Raw genomic sequence first — 19,466 nt, 5'->3', positions numbered from 1 at the left:
GGGGTCATTTTACATATACCCATGCTGGGTGAGAAAAATATCTTGGTCAAATGCCAACTTTGTATAAAAAAAATGGGAAAAGTTGTCTTTTGCCAAGATATTTCTCTCACCCAGCATGGGTATATGTAAAATGACACCCCAAAACACATTCCCCAACTTCTCCTGAGTACGGCTATACCACATGTGTGACACTTTTTTGATGCCAAGGTGGGCAAAGGGGCACATATTCCAAAGTGCACCTTTCGGATTTCACCGGTCATTTTTTACACATTTCGATTGCAAACTACTTCTCACACATTTGGGCCCCTAAATTGCCAGGGCAGTATAACTACGCCACAAGTGACCCCATTTTGGAAAGAAGACACCCCAAGGTATTCCGTGAGGGGCACGGCGAGTTCATAGAATTTTTTATTTTTTGTCGCAAGTTAGTGGAATATGAGACTTTGTAAGAAAAAAATAAAAATAAAAAATCATCATCATTTTCCGCTAACTTGTGACAAAAAATAAAAAGTTCTATGAACTCACTATGCCCATCAGCGAATACCTTAGGGTGTCTACTTTCCGAAATGGGGTCATTTGTGGGGTTTTCTACTGTCTGGGCATTGTAGAACCTCAGGAATCATGACAGGTGCTCAGAAAGTCAGAGCTGCTTCAAAAAGCGGAAATTCACATTTTTGTACCATAGTTTGTAAACGCTATAACTTTTACCCAAATCATATTTTTTTTTTTGCCCAAACATTTTTTTTTATCAAAGACATGTAGAACTATAAATTTAGCGAAAAATTTATATATGGATGTCGGTTTTTTTTGCAAAATTTTACAGCTGAAAGTGAAAAATGTCATTTTTTTGCAAAAAAATCATTACATTTCGATTAATAACAAAAAAAGTAAAAATGTCAGCAGCAATGAAATACCACCAAATGAAAGCTCTATTAGTGAGAAGAAAAGGAGGTAAAATTCATTTGGGTGGTAAGTTGCATGACCGAGCGATAAACGGTGAAAGGAGTGTAGTGCCGAAGTGTAAAAAGTGCTCTGGTCATGAAGGGGGTTTCACCTAGCGGGGCTGAAGTGGTTAATCCGGCACCTCCTGGTTCAGACAGGCCGGTAAGGGAAGTGCAGCAGCCTCCATGCCTGAGGTAAAGGAAGGTGACTTTTACATATACATATTCCTGTGAGATGTCTACATAGTGTGCACGGGGTTTATGTGCCGGTTCCGGTGCGGTACCGGTGCGGCAGCAGACAGCAATGGAGGCTCCGCCTGGCGGAAGTGACGTCACAACAGGACGTAACCGCTCCAAGAGGAAGAGAAAGATGTCGGCGGCTGAGGAGGAGCGGGGGACGGAGGGCAGCCCGGGGGGCTCAGCGTCGTCCTCCCCCTCCGCCGGGCACCAGCTCCCCCAGAGTAACACCCTGCTCGGGCTGCCCATCGTCGCCATCGAGAACATCCTCAACTTCCTGACCTACGACGAGATCAGCCAACTCCGCCTGGTGAGGGACATGTCAACACCGGAAGGAGGGGGCGCCCTGTCACCGCGGGGGGCGGCAAGATGGCGGCGCCTGCTGCTGCAGAACCTCTTCATGAGGGGGAGAGGGGGGGTCAATGACCTCAAGTGCTGACATTATGTAATAGGCATCGATGCCTGGATTTCTGCTTGCTGTCAGTGAATGCAAACCATTGTTAAGGTTTCTGTTCGTGGACAGCAAGCAGAGATTATAAGCTATATAGGAAATGGAGCTCCTATCCCACCTGGGGGTCTCAGGGCTGGTACCTGGACCGATCAGGGGTCCCGTGCTGCACCGCTGCTTCGTTCATATGGCGACTGTGCGCCCCTCCATCGTTGTGATTGGTCGGGGTCCCAGTGCTTGGACCCTCAAGAGTTCCAACTCCTCATCTGTCCTGCACGCTGGGGGCCAGTGTTGGTTCTGGTAAATCCTAGTGCAGGACGTGATGTCATAGCATTTAAAGGGGTATTCCTGCCAATGTTAATAATGGGGTTAGAGTGGAGTAAAAGCCGTATCGATCTGCCGCTGTTCAGGTCCTCGCGCCTTCGGCTACTTTCACACTGGCGTTTTGGCTTTCCGTTTTGTGAGATCCGTTCAGGGCTCTCACACGCGGTCCAAGACGGATCAGTTTTGCCCTAATGCATTCTGAATGGCAAAGGATCCGCTCAGAATGCATCAGTTTGCCTCCGTTCCGCTCTGGAGGCGGCCTGCAGCGTTTTGGTGTCCGTCTGACGTTGCAGAGGCAAACGGATCCGTCCTGGCACACAATGTAAGTCAATGGGGACGGATCCGTTTTCACTGGCACAATAGAAACCGGATCCGTCCTCCATTGACGTTTGCCAATGTTAAAGATGATACAAACGGATCCGCACCAAACGTGAGTGTGAAAGTAGCCTTTATTTTTTGTTGTTGGGTGCGACCTGCCAAAAACGGCTTGGCCGAGGCGGGGCATTGCTGCGGCTAATGATTGGTGAAGTGGAGAAGAGCAGGCACCGGAGCAGGAGGGGATCGGTAAGATGAGTACTGACTTTATTAATGTAACCCGCTCTGACCCCACTTTTAACAATATCCTATCATGCATTTGGTTTTAGTTTTTGCTGTACAAAGAGATCTGTATATGATTTACAAGGAAGGATGAGGATCAGTGTTTACATCGTTTATATGAAGACAGGGTGGCAGTACTATCTGTACCTACATCATAGACAGGGAGGCAGTACTATCTGTACCTACATCATAGACAGGGAGGCAGTACTATCTGTACCTACATCATAGACAGGGAGGCAGTACTATCTGTACCTACATCATAGACAGGGAGGCAGTACTATCTGTACCTACATCATAGACAGGGAGGCAGTACTATCTGTACCTACATCATAGACAGGGAGGCAGTACTATCTGTACCTACATCATAGACAGGGAGGCAGTACTATCTGTACCTACATCATAGACAGGGAGGCAGTACTATCTGTACCTACATCATAGACAGGGAGGCAGTACTATCTGTACCTACATCATAGACAGGGAGGCAGTACCATCTGTACCTGCATCATTTACAGGGCGGCAGTACTATCTGTACCTGCATCATTTACAGGGCGGCAGTACTATCTGTACCTGCATCATTTACAGGGCGGCAGTACTATCTGTACCTGCATCATAGACAGGGAGGCAGTACTATCTGTACCTACATCATTTACAGGGCTGCAGTACTATCTGTACCTGCATCATTTACAGGGCGGCAGTACTATCTGTACCTGCATCATTTACAGGGCGGCAGTACTATCTGTACCTGCATCATTTACAGGGCGGCAGTACTATCTGTACCTGCATCATTTACAGGGCGGCAGTACTATCTGTACCTGCATCATAGACAGGGAGGCAGTACTATCTGTACCTACATCATTTACAGGGCGGCAGTACTATCTGTACCTACATCATAGACAGGGAGGCAGTACTATCTGTACCTACATCATAGACAGGGAGGCAGTACTATCTGTGCCTACATCATAGACAGGGCGGCAGTACTATCTGTGCCTACATCATAGACAGGGCGGCAGTACTATCTGTGCCTACATCATAGACAGGGAGGCAGTACTATCTGTGCCTACATCATAGACAGGGAGGCAGTACTATCTGTACCTACATCATAGACAGGGAGGCAGTACTATCTGTACCTACATCATAGACAGGGAGGCAGTACTATCTGTACCTACATCATAGACAGGGAGGCAGTACTATCTGTACCTACATCATAGACAGGGAGGCAGTACTATCTGTACCTACATCATAGACAGGGAGGCAGTACTATCTGTACCTACATCATAGACAGGGAGGCAGTACTATCTGTACCTACATCATAGACAGGGAGGCAGTACTATCTGTACCTACATCATAGACAGGGAGGCAGTACTATCTGTACCTACATCATAGACAGGGAGGCAGTACTATCTGTACCTACATCATAGACAGGGAGGCAGTACTATCTGTACCTACATCATAGACAGGGAGGCAGTACTATCTGTACCTACATCATAGACATGGAGGCAGTACTATCTGTACCTACATCATAGACAGGGAGGCAGTACTATCTGTACCTACATCATAGACAGGGAGGCAGTACTATCTGTACCTACATCATAGACAGGGAGGCAGTACTATCTGTACCTACATCATAGACAGGGCGGCAGTACTATCTGTACCTACATCATAGACAGGGTGGCAGTACTATCTGTACCTACATTATAGACAGAGAGGCAGTACTATCTGTACCTACATTATAGACAGAGAGGCAGTACTATCTGTACCTACATTATAGACAGAGAGGCAGTACTATCTGTACCTACATTATAGACAGAGAGGCAGTACTATCTGTACCTACATTATAGACAGAGAGGCAGTACTATCTGTACCTACATTATAGACAGAGAGGCAGTACTATCTGTACCTACATTATAGACAGAGAGGCAGTACTATCGGCACCTACATTATAGACAGGGCGGCAGTACTATCGGCACCTACATCATTTACAGGGCGGCAGTACTATCTGCACCTACATCATTTACAGGGCGGCAGTACTATCTGCACCTACATCATTTACAGGGCGGCAGTACTATCTGCACCTACATCATTTACAGGGCGGCAGTACTATCTGCACCTACATCATTTACAGGGCGGCAGTACTATCTGCACCTACATCATTTACGGGGAGGCAGTACTATCTGTACCTACATCATAGACAGGGAGGCAGTACTATCTGTGCCTACATCATAGACAGGGAGGCAGTACTATCTGTACCTACATCTTGTAGTCTCTAGTGTATCTTTCCATGGCATTTGTACTCCTCGGGGTATATGCCAGCTATGTGGGGGCACTCCTACTGTGTTCCTTTAGCTCTGAAGCCCTGCTGTTCTCTTTTGTGATGTTTTTTAGTAGGAGGCATTTGGTGTGGACTGTTGCCGTTGTGTATCGTCTTTGAGCTGATGCCACACGTGACGGGTGGTCTGTAGGGTGCTGGCGCACAGGTCGTCATATACTCTGCTTGCTGCTGCTCCCTTGCAGCTCATCCTGTTTGGCAGTGGTGCTCACAGCAGATTGTGTGCCAGTGTATGACGGGGTGGTGGTGACCAGTTAATGCCACCTTCATCTTCTCGCTAATCCTTGCCAGTAAATCACGGCAGCCCAGTCTCACTCACTAGGGGCTCTATAAGGACATATGGTAAGGGGTGCTCGGTGGGACAACCCCTTTTTAAAGGGAACCTGTCACCAGGATTTTGCGCATAGAGCTGGGGACATGGGCTGCTAGATGGCCGCTAGCACATCCGCAATACCCAGTCCCCAGAGCTCTCTGTGCTTTTATTGTGTTAAACAGTTTTTATTGTTATGCAAATGACCTGATATGAGTCCTGTAGCCGGAGATAAGTCCAGCGGAAAGGAGTCCAGCACCGCCCCGCGTCCCCCGAATCTCCTCCTTGCTGGCTGACGTCACAGAGCTGGAGCGCTGAAATCTCGCGATGCGCGAGCTAGCGCATGCGCAGTGTCGGCATCATGTTCATTCCCTGTACTAGCATCAGCACAGGGAACGAACTACGCATGCGCTAGCTCGCGCATCGCGAGATATCGGCGCTCCAGCTCTGTGACGTCAGCCAGCAAGGAGGAGATTCGGAGGACGCGGGGCGGTGCTGGGCTCCTTTCCGCTTGACTCATCTCCGGCTACAGGACTCATATCAGGTCATTTGCATAACAATCAAAACTGTTTTTTAACACAATAAAAGCGCACAGAGCTATGGGACTGGGTACTGCAGATGTGCTAGCGGCCATCTAGCAGCCCATGTCCCCAGCTCTATGCGCAAAATCCTGGTGACAGGTTTCCTTTAAGTTTTGGCTGGCCTGGCGATTCTTCTTCCAAAACCCTGATCGTTCGATCGCCTGTTGCTGGACATGTGTGTATTATTTTTCAACAGCGGCCACTACAGGGAAATTGTGGTATTACATGCAGCGGTCTAGAACGGTGGTATTGGAGCCCCTTTTTTGGTACAGGTGATAAGGACCTGTGGCACCCTGTCTAGATTTAGCAGCTTCGTCCTTGTCTACAGTTCTTAAAGGGGTATTCGTATCTAGACATTTATGGCATGCCATTTCTGGTCTCCTGTTGCAGACAGGGGGGCGGAGGGTCTTGTGCTGCAGCCAGTTGCCTTACAGCTGGAGGGGGAAGCGCTGATGTCCTGGGACACATATGATGTGTACCTGAGGAGCCTTGATTTATCGTCCTGCTCATGTCTGCTCTGTCTTACAGGTCTGCAAGCGTATGGATCTGGAGTGTCAGCGCATGCTGAACCAGGGCTTCCTGCGCGTGGAGCGCTATCACTGCTTGTGTCAGAAGCAGGTCAAGGCCCAACTGCCAAGGTACGACTGGCTGTAATATCAGATGGCAGCCTCAGGCGGTTTTCCTTTCCTAGCTTTGTGCCAAGCACAGAACATTCCTTCTATGTGCATTCATGATTCTTCTCTACTCCAAATATGTAAATCTGCATCCAGCAGGACGTGGGCTGCTCCACCGCAGCATGCGTTATTGTATTACACTGGGACTGACTGCGCTTTCCTGAGCAGAGGGATGGTAAACTGTATGCACATATAGTGGCGTATATTGGAGCCTTCCATGGAAGGTGTACATCGGTGGGAATCTACTGAAGTACACATCTGATGGGCTGTTCAGGCCTAATGTGTTATTAGAAGATCAGGTAAACTCTACATTGGGGTCCATTCACACGGATCCGCAATACACCCGTCCTGCACCCCCATAGAACTGCCTATTCTTGTCCGCAATTGCAGAATAGGACATGTTCTATTATTTTTCCGGGGGTGCCCCCGGAAATGCGGATGCAGACATCACACTGTGGGGTGTCCTCATCCATTCCTGCCCCGTAGAGAATGAATAGGTCCGTACCCGTTCTGCAATTTGCATAATGGGTGCAGACCCATTCTACGGACGTGTGAATGGACCCTTACACAGGTTGGGGGCACGTCATAGCTGACGATTCTGTCATCAGACCTTCCATTATATTTACTTTTTATTACTGTATATATGTCATGACAGTACTTATCCTGTATTATGCTCCAGAGCTGCACTCACTATTCTGCTGGTGCAGTCACTGTGTACATGCATTACTTATCCTGTACTGATCCTGAGTTACATCCTGTATTATACTCCGGAGCTGCACTCACTATTCTGCTGGTGCAGTCACTGTGTACATACATTACTTATCCTGTACTGACCTTGAGTTACATCCTGTATTATACCTCAGAGCTGCACTCATTATTCTGCTGGTGGAGTCACTGTGTACATACATTACATTACTTATCCTGTACTGATCCTGAGTTACATCCTGTATTATACTCCAGAGCAGCACTCACTATTCTGCTGGTGCAGTCACTGTGTACATACATTACTTATCCTGTACTGATCCTGAGTTACATCCTGTATTATACTCCAGAGCTGCACTCACTATTCTGCTGGTGCAGTCACTGTGCACATACATTACATTACTTATCCTGTACTGATCCTGAGTTACAGCCTGTATTATACTCCAGAGCTGCACTCACTATTCTGCTGGTGCAGTCACTGTGTACATACATTACATTACTTATCCTGTACTGATCCTGAGTTATATCCTGTATTATACTCCAGAGCTGCACTCACTATTCTGCTGGTGCAGTCACTGTGTACATACATTACATTACTTATCCTGTACTGATCCTGAGTTGCATCCTGTATTATACTCCAGAGCTGCACTCACTATTCTGCTGGTGGAGTCACTGTGTACATACATTACATTACTTATCCTGTACTAATCCTGAGTTACATCCTGTATTATACTCCAGAGCTGCACTCACTATTCTGCTGGTGGAGTCACTGTGTACATACATTACATTACTTATCCTGTACTAATCCTGAGTTACATCCTGTATTATACTCCAGAGCTGCACTGCAAGTAGTTTCTTAAAGGAGACCCCTGCCCTATGATCTATAAGAAACACTTCTTCTTTTGTTCTCAGGCGGGAGTCGGAGAGGAGGAATCACTCGCTGGCTCGTCATGCAGATATCCTGGCTGCGGTGGAGACCCGCCTTTCCCTACTTAACATGACGTTTATGAAATATGTTGACTCTAATCTTTGTTGTTTCATCCCAGGCAAGGTAAGAATAATACAGAATGATCCATGCTCGGCCTCGGTAGTGCAGGTTTTTATTTCAGTAGTGCAGGTGGTAGCAGAAGAAATGTCCAGACCTTGAGCAAAAATAGTCCAAGGAGCAAGATGTCTGATTGTTGAAAGCTGACAGCAGCCGGGCCCCGGAGGCGATTGTTTAGGCCCCCAGAGTCTCCTCCGACGTCCCCGCACTGGGACCTGTACAGTGACATCAGTGCTGCACGCCTCATGTGCATTGGTCCGCTCACCGTTGGCAGATTATAAAATATATATACTCATTGATGCAAAACTCATCATGCAATTCTGTCTCATTCAGATTTGTAAATTAATTACAGGTTTGGTCTGATTAGACCGTGAGTCTTGCCACAAGGGGGCGTAAAAGTGATTCCCCACTGCCCTATACAAAGGGTTTCAGGGGCCACTTTTGGGCAGTGTACCTCTTGGTGTGAGATCGTTGACGGCTATACTTTCCTCTACGACATACTCGAAGATATTTTGCCCAGTTGCTCAGACTTTGAGAGGGGCACATCACTGGACTGAGGTGGTCCCTTCATTACAGACCCCTGTCGCTGCCCGGACCATTATCCGGTGCTCGGCAGAAATAAATTTGGTGTCACGGCGCCCTTCACGTGTCCTGCCATTGACAGCCGGCCACTCTTGTGAACTAGTAACCTGGACTGCTATGGACTCTAGCGGTATTGTCTTTAGCAACTAGTATATTATCTGTTTTGGATCCCATGACGGTCGGGTTGGAGGCCTTGTTTTTTAAATCAAAAATCATTTTTATTGATTTTTAAATAAAACTATCAATAAAATACACATTTGTACATAATGATCAAGATCCTGTCAGTCATTTACATGGACAGAAATGTGGTGCGATGACATTACAGAGTAGTACAGAGATTTTGTTAAAGGGTTGGAGGCCTTGTGGTGAGCGCTTCAATCCCACACACTGCCCCAACTGATGGTGTGTGATCTGCGGAGCCATTAGATATGACAGTCGGCCACCCCTAGTAGTGATATGAGGGACACATGTGTTCCTCTCATGGCAGGGCTTCCGATAGGATAATGCTCGTCCACACACAGCATGGGTTTCCCAGGAATATCTCCTGCAGATTACAACACTTCCTTGGCTGCCCGGTCACCGGATTTATCACCAATCCAGAATTTATGGGACATCAGCTTCAGCAACTCATAAGTATGCTGGATTTACAGGCCTGGCTGTGACATCTGTGGGCAAATGTGCCGCAGGATACCATACGGAACCTGTATGCCTCCATGCCCAGATGTATCTCGTCCGGGCTGGAGGCCGCATCTTCTCTTGCGTCCGGGCTGGAGGCCGCATCTCCTCTTGCGTCCGGGCTGGAGGCCGCATCTCCTCTTGCGTCCGGGCTGGAGGCCGCATCTCCTCTTGCGTCCGGGCTGGAGGCCGCATCTCCTCTTGCGTCCGGGCTGGAGGCCGCATCTCCTCTTGCGTCCGGGCTGGAGGCCGCATCTCCTCTTGCGTCCGGGCTGGAGGCCGCATCTCCTCTTGCGTCCGGGCTGGAGGCCGCATCTCCTCTTGCGTCCGGGCTGGAGGCCCCGTTAATCTTCTCCTTTCCTCTAATATTGTAATTGCATCCATCATTACAGTCACACAGAGAAGGCTTCATTCCAACAACCGCTTCTAGGTGCGGGGTTATTTTTAGTCAATAAGTGTATGTAGATATATGTATATTTATACATTAGCTGGTCTTGCACAGAAAGACTGTATAATGGAACACTGGTGTATTTTTCATAATTTTTTATTTTTTTTTGGACCATTAATGACTGATTTTGTATCAAACATGGGTATTTACATCTGCACTTCTCTCCAGGAACCACTAGGTGTCAGTGTATGATCCTGTATACCAGCCTGTTATACAAGATATAAAGCTGAGATTCCTCAGATCTCTTCCTCAGCCATGTTATAACACAGTTTCTGAAGACTCACATATTTATACGCCAAAATACATGAGAATAGTGAGGTAGATGAGACCCCAGCCAAAATGTGAGACCTGTCCATACATGATGACCACTGACAGATTCTCAATGCACATCAGGACTACAAGATCCTAGGTACCTTCTCCTGCACCACGCCAAGTGTGGTCTATTTGATTGTATGTACCAAAGGTCCTACTGGGGGTGTAAATGTCAGTGAAAGTGGTCAAAAGCTTAGAACAAGAATGAGCTCTCATCGCCACACAGTAAAAGAAGTCACAATCTGCCTGTACCATGAACGTCTTGATTTTAAAAGGGAATGTCAAATCTTAGGTTTGACATCCGGAGTTCCGGACAGCCTGCCGGAGTTCACCGTGTCCGGCATAACCAGATAGGGCCATGCTGGATCCCCACTGACTAACGGGTTTTCCGGTACTTAGATATCAGATCAGTGGGGGTCGAAAACCTAGTACTTCCATTGACAGCAGTCAGCACCAGAATTTATACATTGTAATTTCTGGTGTACCGCAACTCTGCCCCCATCCCCTTAAAGGGGTATTCCCATCACAGACAATGGGGGCATATCAATATGCCCCCATTGTCTGATAGGTGCGGGTCTCACCTCTGGGACCCGCACTTAACGTAGAGAACGGAGCAAAGAGAGTGGTGGCTGGAGGACCCCAAGTTGCCCAGGGTCCGGCCACCACCAAGCATTCTCCCCATACAAGTGAATAGAGATGGTGGAGGGCACACTGCGCGGCCACTGCTCCCATTCATTTCTATGGGGCCGACGAAAATAACCGAACCAGCGCTCGGCTATTTTCGGCGGCCCCGTAGAAATAAATGGAAGGCGACTGTGCAGTGCGCCCTCCACCACCTTCCCCACTCTGTTCTCCAAGCGATATGCCCCCATTGTCTTTGATGGGAATACCCCTATAAATACTGCAGAACCCCAGCACCGCCACTACACCATGGACAGAACCTTCTGCTTCTGTCCACTGTGTAGTTTCTGTGCTGGCGGTTGTTGTGAACAGCGGATCAGCAGGGGTGTTGGGCAACCACCAATCTGATATTGATGACCCAGGCGCCTATTGATCGGGGGCCCCCTCTTTCTCTTGTGCGCCGGTTGCCCCGTGTGACGTGGATGTTAGGATGTTATAAACTTCTTGTTCCATTACAGGTGATAGATGAAATCTACAATGTCCTACGATACGTGAACTCTACCAGATCCCCTCAGCGAGCTCATGAGGTCCTGCAGGAATTGCGTGACATCTCCTCTATGGCAATGGAATATTTTGATGAGAAGATTGTCCCGATCCTGAAGAAAAAGCTCCCTGGCTCTGAAGTGTCAGGACGTCTTATGGGCTCTCCTCCAGGTACCGTGATTGTCCTGTAAATTTGTTCCAGGTCCCTTCCCTCCAAATGTACTATGGCCCGAGAAAAATACTTGTGACAGTATTTCCCACAATGCCATTTCCTTTCCTTTCACGGCCATAAACCGCCAAACGAACTGCAGCACTTTCTCCCCCCCCCCCCCATTTCCCCTATTGAGGTGGACACCACTGAAATTTTTGGAGTCTGTACCACAATTCTGGTGGCATAAATGCCTGTGTGAACTATGCCCTTACAGAAGTTTTTTCTTTATTTTAAGTTTTATTAAAGGGGTTTTCCTGGAAAATAATATTGATGGCATATCCTCAGTATAGGTAATCAGTATCAGATCGGTGGGGGTCTGACTCCCGACAACCGCAACGGTGAGCGCTGCAGCCTATTCTTAGGCTGGTGATGTTATATTTCATTGGTCACATGACCTACTTGCAGCTCAGTCCTATTCAAGTGAATGGGCCAGGGCTGCAGTACTAAGCACAGCCACTATGCACTCTAGGGCGCTGTTTGGTGCTGTGTGGAGGTTGCGGCAATCACCAGAGCTAATTGGCGGAGGTCAGATATTTTTTTATAATCGATATGTTTGTCCTGCTCCCCTCTACCTAATGCAGTAAGTAGTTTAGCATGGTCAAAACTGCTGACAGATTCCATGTAAAGCCCAGGGCCTTTTTATGGCTTTCTACCTGTGATTGGAATACAACTCCCAGCATGCCCTGACAGGCTTGTGATTGGCATACTACTGATTTTGACTTATTGGTTTATTGCTCTGTATAGTTCCAGGCCCTTCCACCACCTTAAGTACAATGCAGCTCTTCTCCAAGCAAAACCCATCAAGGCAGGAGGTGACAAAACTAGTACAGCAAGTGAAAGCCAACGGAGCCGGCCTGACCGTCCTGAGGCGGGAGTTGTCCGAGCTCCGCACCAAGGTACAAGAGCAGCAGAAACAGCTTCAAGACCAGGACCAGAAACTACTAGAACAGACCCAAATCATAGGCGAGCAGAACGTGCGCCTCGCCGAGCTAGAGCACAAACTGCGTGATGTGATGGAAAGCGCGGTAGGCCCCTCCGGAGCAGGCCCCAGGGATGATTCCCCCCGGAAACGGAAGAAAGTAGCTGGGGGCGTGGACTGTCCTAGGAAATCAAAGCGCCTCCGAACCCGGAAGTAACTGCTTACAAACTGTTTTAGCTAGAGGCATGGTCATTGGACTGGGCAGCGGTGGGCACGCGAGGCGCAGCTGGAGCGCAGCTTTCTTGTAGGCTCCACTTTTACCCTTCCAAGCAGTTCAATGCCACAGTTAAAGTTCAGCACCTTGCGGGTTACTCCTTAGCTCCATACATACTTCATTTTTTGTTTTTGCAGCCATTAGGAGGTAGGTTACAGTGGAAACATAGTGCTGTTGACGGATCCAGTGCATCCATAGACTGCAGTATGAAGCTATTTCACAGCACAACAATTCACTACATTAGTTTGGTGCGTGGCAGATGGTCTATTGAGCAATCTATTTATTTTGTGGACGAGGGTCTTCCCTCCTGTATTCTACCGCCTGATACTGACTAGACATCTTTAAAGGGGATGTAAACTTTTTGCCAATGCACATTATTACGCCAACGCGACACTGTGTACCTTCACTAAGCTTTTGATCTGTTATACATCTCAGAATTTTAGATTGGTGGCGGTCTGAGCACAGACTCCCACTGACCACTAGAACGAGAGGAAAAAAGGGTACTCTTAGCACGCTCTCTCCCCGCTGCGAGACGGTCTCAATAGAAAGTTTATGGGCCCGTCTCGTGCAGTAAGTGCACGCTTCTTCCCCCTTTTTCTAGAGATCAGTGGGGGTCTCGGCGCTCAGAACCCCCACCAATCTAAACTTTCTATATGCCCCTATTACATATCCAAAGTTTAATGAAAGTGCGGTGCCACTTAAAAATAAAACAAAAAGAAAGCAACTTTGCAAATACGATCAGATTGTATACAGCTCTGATGCAGAGTTATGCTTCTCCATGGTTACAGACTACAAAGAAGCCCTGTGTAGTCTGATCCTGCAGTCGTACTCCATTCCCTCTACGTCCTCTTCAGGAAAGTAGAAGGGGAAGCGGCTAGAAAAGAGAGCCACAGACTACAAAGGGTGTTTTTAAAGGGGTTTTCTGAGATATTTTTTTTATTGATGACCTATCCTCAGGATCAGATCGTCGGGGGTCTTACAGCCGGCAGCCCCGCCGATCAGCTGGTTGAAGAGAAGGCCGCGCTCCGTGCCAGCGCAGCCTTCCCTTCATTGTTTACCTGCTTCCCATCGACATTTCAGCAGTGAGCAGTGTAATGACAAGAAGCCGTCATCCCACTCACTTCTATGGGACAGCTCGTTCCTATAGGAACAATATAAAAATTCGGAAAACCACCTTTACGTATTCTGTAACCATGGCGACACAGGACTGCCTGGGAGCTGCATGCATAAAACGAGGAGATTTTTAATTTTGCAAATACGGAAGATGCATTGGAGCAGCAGTACGTTTTTTGCAGACCCTGTACGGGCTTTATATGTTATTGGTGGGGGTCCATGAACTGAGACCCCCACTGATCTCTAGAACAGTGATGCCATGTCCCTTCTAGGACTAGTAATTTTTAGTGGGGTTTCTGTTAACGGATCACCCCAATCACATACTTATTAAAGGGCTTTTCCGCTTTTTACTCAAATTTCAGTAATGCCATGCAGAAATTCTTTTATTAGGCTCCATTCACACATCCGTGGTGTGTTGCGGACTCGCAAATTGCGGATCCACAACACACCCGCCCGGCACCCCTATAGGAATGCCTATTCTTGTCCACAGCTGCGGACAAGAATAGGACATGTTCTATCTTTTGCGGAGCTGCGGACCCGAAGATCGGGGCCGCGCTCTGCAATTGCGGATGCAGACAGCACACTGTGTGCTGTCCGCATCCATTCCGTCCCCATAGAGAACGAATGGGTCCACACCCGTTCCGCAAAATTGCGGAACGGATGCGGACCCATTTTGCGGACGTGTGAATGGAGCCTAAGTCTTGAGTAATGCACGTACATAAGTATGGCATCCATAACTCTCTGATGGCGGCGGTGTCCTCTACTGTTCAGGGGCTGAATGTGTTTAGATACAAGCAGTGAAATCTGAAGCTGCGCTGGATGCGTTCGCCACCTGTGCACTAGAGGGCGCAGCCGGCATCCTGGGAAGCTATGGACGCCATGGTTTGTGGACATGGTGTGGGTGTCCCTCTGCAGGCTAAGGTAAGCGTATAGCATTTCTGAAATATGAGCTGAAAGCGGACGACCCCTTTAGGATACAGCCGCACGTGGCGTGCAGAAAATACTTTCCCTGACGGCTGGAAAGCATATCACCAAGGAGCCGACGGTAGAAAACGTATAATTTTCCTCTGTCCCTAGCACCTTACACCACTCTTAACCCCCCCACCCCCAAATAAGTGTTATTTATGTTCTGTTGGTTTAGGTAACCTAACTCCTCAGTGCCTATCTTTCTGTCGACAGACGTGTGACATCCAGACGTTGGACTGTTTAAAGTTTAAAAAAAAAAAAACACACAAAAAACAAAATGGCGAAATGGTATTTGTGACACTGTCCCTTTTAATTTGAGTTCAGTGCTGGATACTGGTTAACGATCCACTAAAGCCAGTCTGTAAAACATCACTTAGACTTGAATTGTGTATACACCGTATATATATATATCCGTATAAATATATATTATACCTTTTTCCTTGTGATCTAAATCATTATCGACTTTCTCAGGGATTTTTATTTTTTTTGTAGGTGGGGGGTGATGGTGAAAGTGTTTTTTTTTATTTATTTTTATTTATTTCAAGAGGGTATGAACACTTTTTCCACCATTTATGGCAGCAGTCTCCTACCGTTATCCGCGTGCAGATCTATGTGTTTCAAAACATTGCCCATAGTCGGATCCCGCCGTCGTGTGATGGTCTGTTCCAAATGGCTCCGTCTGTGGTGAAACAGACAGGATTTGGAGACACGTAGACCAGCATGGGAGCTGGTAGCCAAACAGTAGAAGTTTTTTCATTTAAAGGGGTTATCGAATACTATAATAATGTCCCCCATACGCCGGCCCCCTCATAGTGAATATACTTACCCTGCGCCGCTCCTGGTTCCTGCACCGCCGATGCTTATTCTCCCCGTGCGCGGATGAAAACATCTGGTGTTGTGGGGAGCAGCCAATGGCAGGCAGGGACGAGCATGGGGAGAAGCGGCGGAGCGGGGTAAGTATATTCACTGTGAGGGGCCCGGCCTATGGGGGACATTTTTATAGTATTCGATAACCCCTTTTAAGACTGCCGACTGTTTTGCTTGAAGGCTAGGTTCACCATCGGGGGTATTTTTTATGATTTGTATTCTACAAATTTTAGGGGAAAAAAACATTTTTTTTCAATCGGTCTTTTTAAAAAAGAAAATGCTCAGACGTTTTCAAGATACAGGGTTCAAAATCTGCCTATTTGCAGGCTTTCGGTTTCTGTATTTTTTTATTTTTATTTTTTTTAATCCCTTCATCTGATGGCTCATGGGTAGCTCTTATCTTTGATCTGCTGACCTCATAAACACTTATTTAAGCCATCTTCTTATCAATTTGATAAGAATTTAGCTATATTGAGTGTTTGAGGTCGGGAGATAAGAGCTACACATGAGCCATCAGATGAAGGGATAAAAAAAAAAAAAACACAGAAACCGACAGCCTGCAAAGTGACTGACTGGCTGTTTTTGAGATACAGAATGAAAAATCAAACACTTTTAATAAAGACCAATGGGAAAAAATGATTTTCCCAACGGCACTGACAGGAGGGTATCCCCACCCCTGGACAGGAAACAACACTGGAGCTTCAGATTAAAAAGGCCTCCTCTCCTTACCTAAGCCAGTGTTGTTTCCTGTCCACGGACGGCGCGGCTGCTCCTGCCAGTACTATGAGGATTTTGCACGGCCTTGCTGTTTCCCCTGCATTGGGAGGGCCGCTGCAGAGGTCGGAGGCTCCTGGGATGCTATGGCTCCCTTCTCCGATCTTTGGCATAATCTCTTCTGTGGAAGGCAGCCCTGGGCTTTTTACCCCTTCTTAGGGGTTGTGGATCCGATGGGCGTCAATGCAGGCGGGGCCTTCTCTAGGGAGCGGAGATGAATGTGCTTTGTGACGTCACATGCACGCACGCGGACGTCCCTGCGTTCAGGGCGCGCTGGTAGCGGGGATTTTTAATATTCATGGCCACTGCCTTGGCGGTGGTGTGTTTCCCTGCTCCTCAGGAGAATGCAGCCTGCAAGCCTGTGGATCCTGGTTCCAGCGCCCTCAGCCCGGTAAGCCTCTTCTCCTGTAAGCTTGTGCAGGTATTATATTGGATATGGGGCTCTCCTCTTTTTACAAAATGCAGTTATAGGTGTCTGGAAAAAAATAAAGTAAGACCGCACTACCTTCTGAGTTGTCTCAGTTAGTCCATTTGGTGGCGGTGCCTGTGGTGTCGGATCCTAGCCTCTAGGGATCCCAGGATGCAGAAATAAATGGAAAACCGCGGCACTCCAACATCTCAAATCAAGTCTGTTTATTTTTCACCCGGCGTGCAACGTTTCAACTCCACTGAGTCTTTATCAAGCGTGTAGGTGTTATAGGTGTCTGGTGGTGGCGGTTAATATATGTAAAATTACTAGCCCTTTTTTAAATCTGATTGTTTTAGGGCAGAGAAACCTCCACCACCAGGACACAAGGAGGAGACTCGGGACGCAAAATGTGTGCTGTATGCAGGAAGTCCTTTGTCTCAAAATCCAAGAAGTCACTATGTGTAAAATGCACAGAAAAAGTAGTATCAGAAGAGTCTCCCTCTTTTCTAGACTCCATGAGGAATATGATTATTATGGAATCAAGGCTTCCTCCCTTATCTCCACAAGATTCCACCTCTCAGAAATTCCAGAGTTCCCAATTATACGAATTTGAGGTTGATGAAGGGGAGATCCTTGATGAGAGCTCTGTCTCCTCGGAAGACTTATGGAAGACCGTTATTTCTTCCAGAAGAATCGCAGAGCCTTCTAAAAACAATCAGGGCTACTATGGATATAGAAGACCCTAAAAAGAGCCAGTCGGTACAGGATCAAATGTTTCGGGGTCTGGGAGAGAGAAGAAAACGTGTCGTCCCAGAGACGGGTGTACTCGATGACGTCATCGGCGCAGGCGCATTGAGGATGGAGTGGCCGAGCGAGCGTCCGCCTCAGTGCGCCTGCGCCGACTGAATACCGTTACGGCGCAGGCGCGAGATCTTGATAGCAGACAGGACTAGCCAGAGGACGATCCCGTTCCCTGGCCCTGTCAATCAACATGCAAAGGGGGCGTCTTTAGGATAGGAGGATGCGGCTGCTACCAGCAAGTAGCCGCCCTACTTGCTGGTAGCAAGGTAATTTGCATATTTTAAAAGTACGTTTTTAACAGAATCTACTGAACCGAAATGATTAATTAGATTATGTAGCCATAAATCGCAGTGTAGGGATTATAAGTAAACAGAAGCCCTTTAAAGATCTAATCTCTTAGGAATGTAGAGATCCAGAAAAAAGAGCCCCGGGTACAAGCTCTTTTAAAAGGAAGTATCCTTTTGCGGATTCTGATGCGACTCTTTGGAATAAAACTCTTAAGATTGACGCATCGGTAACCCCTATATCAAAGAAATCCTCCCTTCCGGTTGAGGATATGGGCTTACTACGTGACCCCATGGACAAAAAAATGTGAAAGCCTGCTTAAAAAAGCATGGGAGATCAATACTGCGATGTTTAGACCCCGTATTTTTTCCACCTGCACGGCTAGGTCCTTGTCGATATGGCTAGGTAAATCATCTGGCAGCTGGAACTCCTAGGAGTATCTCTACCGAAGTTGAAACAAGCAAACTTTTTAGGCGATGCTTCAGCTGATTTGGTGAGGCTGTCGGCTAGATCAGCCGCTGTCTCCATTGCCACAAGAAGGGCCGTCTAGTAGTGAATATCCCAGTTTCGGAGGTGGTGGTCACTTTAAAATTCACCTCTTTCCACTGGTTAACAGTGCATTAAGTAACGCGCTGTGGGGAAATAGAGCCCCATTACAGTAGTGCATTCATTGACATGTTACTTATCTTTGCCTCCCATGTATCGGTCCACACGGATGCAGGCTGTGTTGTGGCTTCTGGCAGCAACAGTGTGTCATATATCTTCTATATAAAAGAGAGGATAATATATATATATATATATATATATATATATATATATATATATACAGGTCCTTCTAAAAAAAATTAGCATATTGTGATAAAGTTCATTATTTTCTGTAATGTACTGATAAACATTAGACTTTCATATATTTTAGATTCATTACACACAACTGAAGTAGTTCAAGCCTTTTATTGTTTTAATATTGATGATTTTGGCATACAGCTCATGAAAACCCCAAACTCCTATCTCCAAAAATTAGCATATCATGAAAAGGTTCTCTCAACGAGCTATTAACCTAATCATCTGAATCAACTAATTAACTCTAAACACCTGCAAAAGATTCCTGAGGCTTTTAAAAACTCCCAGCCTGGTTCATTACTCCAAACCGCAATCATGGGTAAGACTGCCGACCTGACTGCTGTCCAGAAGGCCATCATTGACACCCTCAAGCAAGAGGGTAAGACACAGAAAGACATTTCTGAAGGAATAGGCTGTTCCCAGAGTGCTGTATCAAGGCACCTCAGTGGGAAGTCTGTGGGAAGGAAAAAGTGTGGCAGAAAACGCTGCACAACGAGAAGAGGTGACCGGACCCTGAGGAAGATTGTGGAGCAGGACCGATTCCAGACCTTGGGGGACCTGCGGAAGCAGTGGACTGAGTCTGGAGTAGAAACACCCAGAGCCCCCGTGTGCAGGCGTGTGCAGGAAATGGGCCACAGGTG

The 19,466-nt window shown here is 47.2% G+C and overlaps 1 protein-coding gene across 1 annotated transcript; it reads left to right on the top strand.

Annotated features, from left to right (window-relative positions):
* The first annotated feature begins 1,290 nt into the window (after positions 1 to 1,290).
* Positions 1,291 to 14,393, top strand: FBXO28 (F-box protein 28). The gene is made up of 5 exons (XM_044291605.1): positions 1,291 to 1,488; positions 6,293 to 6,402; positions 8,053 to 8,191; positions 11,342 to 11,537; positions 12,322 to 14,393. The coding sequence occupies exons 1-5, from the start codon at positions 1,312 to 1,314 to the stop codon at positions 12,711 to 12,713; spliced, it is 1,014 nt and encodes a 337-aa protein (XP_044147540.1). The 5' UTR covers positions 1,291 to 1,311; the 3' UTR covers positions 12,714 to 14,393.
* The last annotated feature ends 5,073 nt before the right edge of the window (positions 14,394 to 19,466 follow it).

This window comes from Bufo gargarizans, chromosome 4 (assembly GCF_014858855.1).
Source record: "Bufo gargarizans isolate SCDJY-AF-19 chromosome 4, ASM1485885v1, whole genome shotgun sequence".
NCBI lineage: Eukaryota > Metazoa > Chordata > Amphibia > Anura > Bufonidae > Bufo > Bufo gargarizans.
Note: the sequence above shows the minus strand (reverse complement) of the source record. Positions and strands in the feature narration are given on the sequence as shown.

Coding starts and splice junctions, on each gene's coding strand:
- FBXO28 (XM_044291605.1), top strand. CDS start 1,312: ATGTCGGCGGCTGAGGAGGAGCGGGGGACGGAGGGCAGCCCGGGGGGC. Junction 1,489..6,292: donor AGATCAGCCAACTCCGCCTG/GTGAGGGACATG, acceptor TCTGTCTTACAG/GTCTGCAAGCGTATGGATCT. Junction 11,538..12,321: donor TCTTATGGGCTCTCCTCCAG/GTACCGTGATTG, acceptor TGCTCTGTATAG/TTCCAGGCCCTTCCACCACC.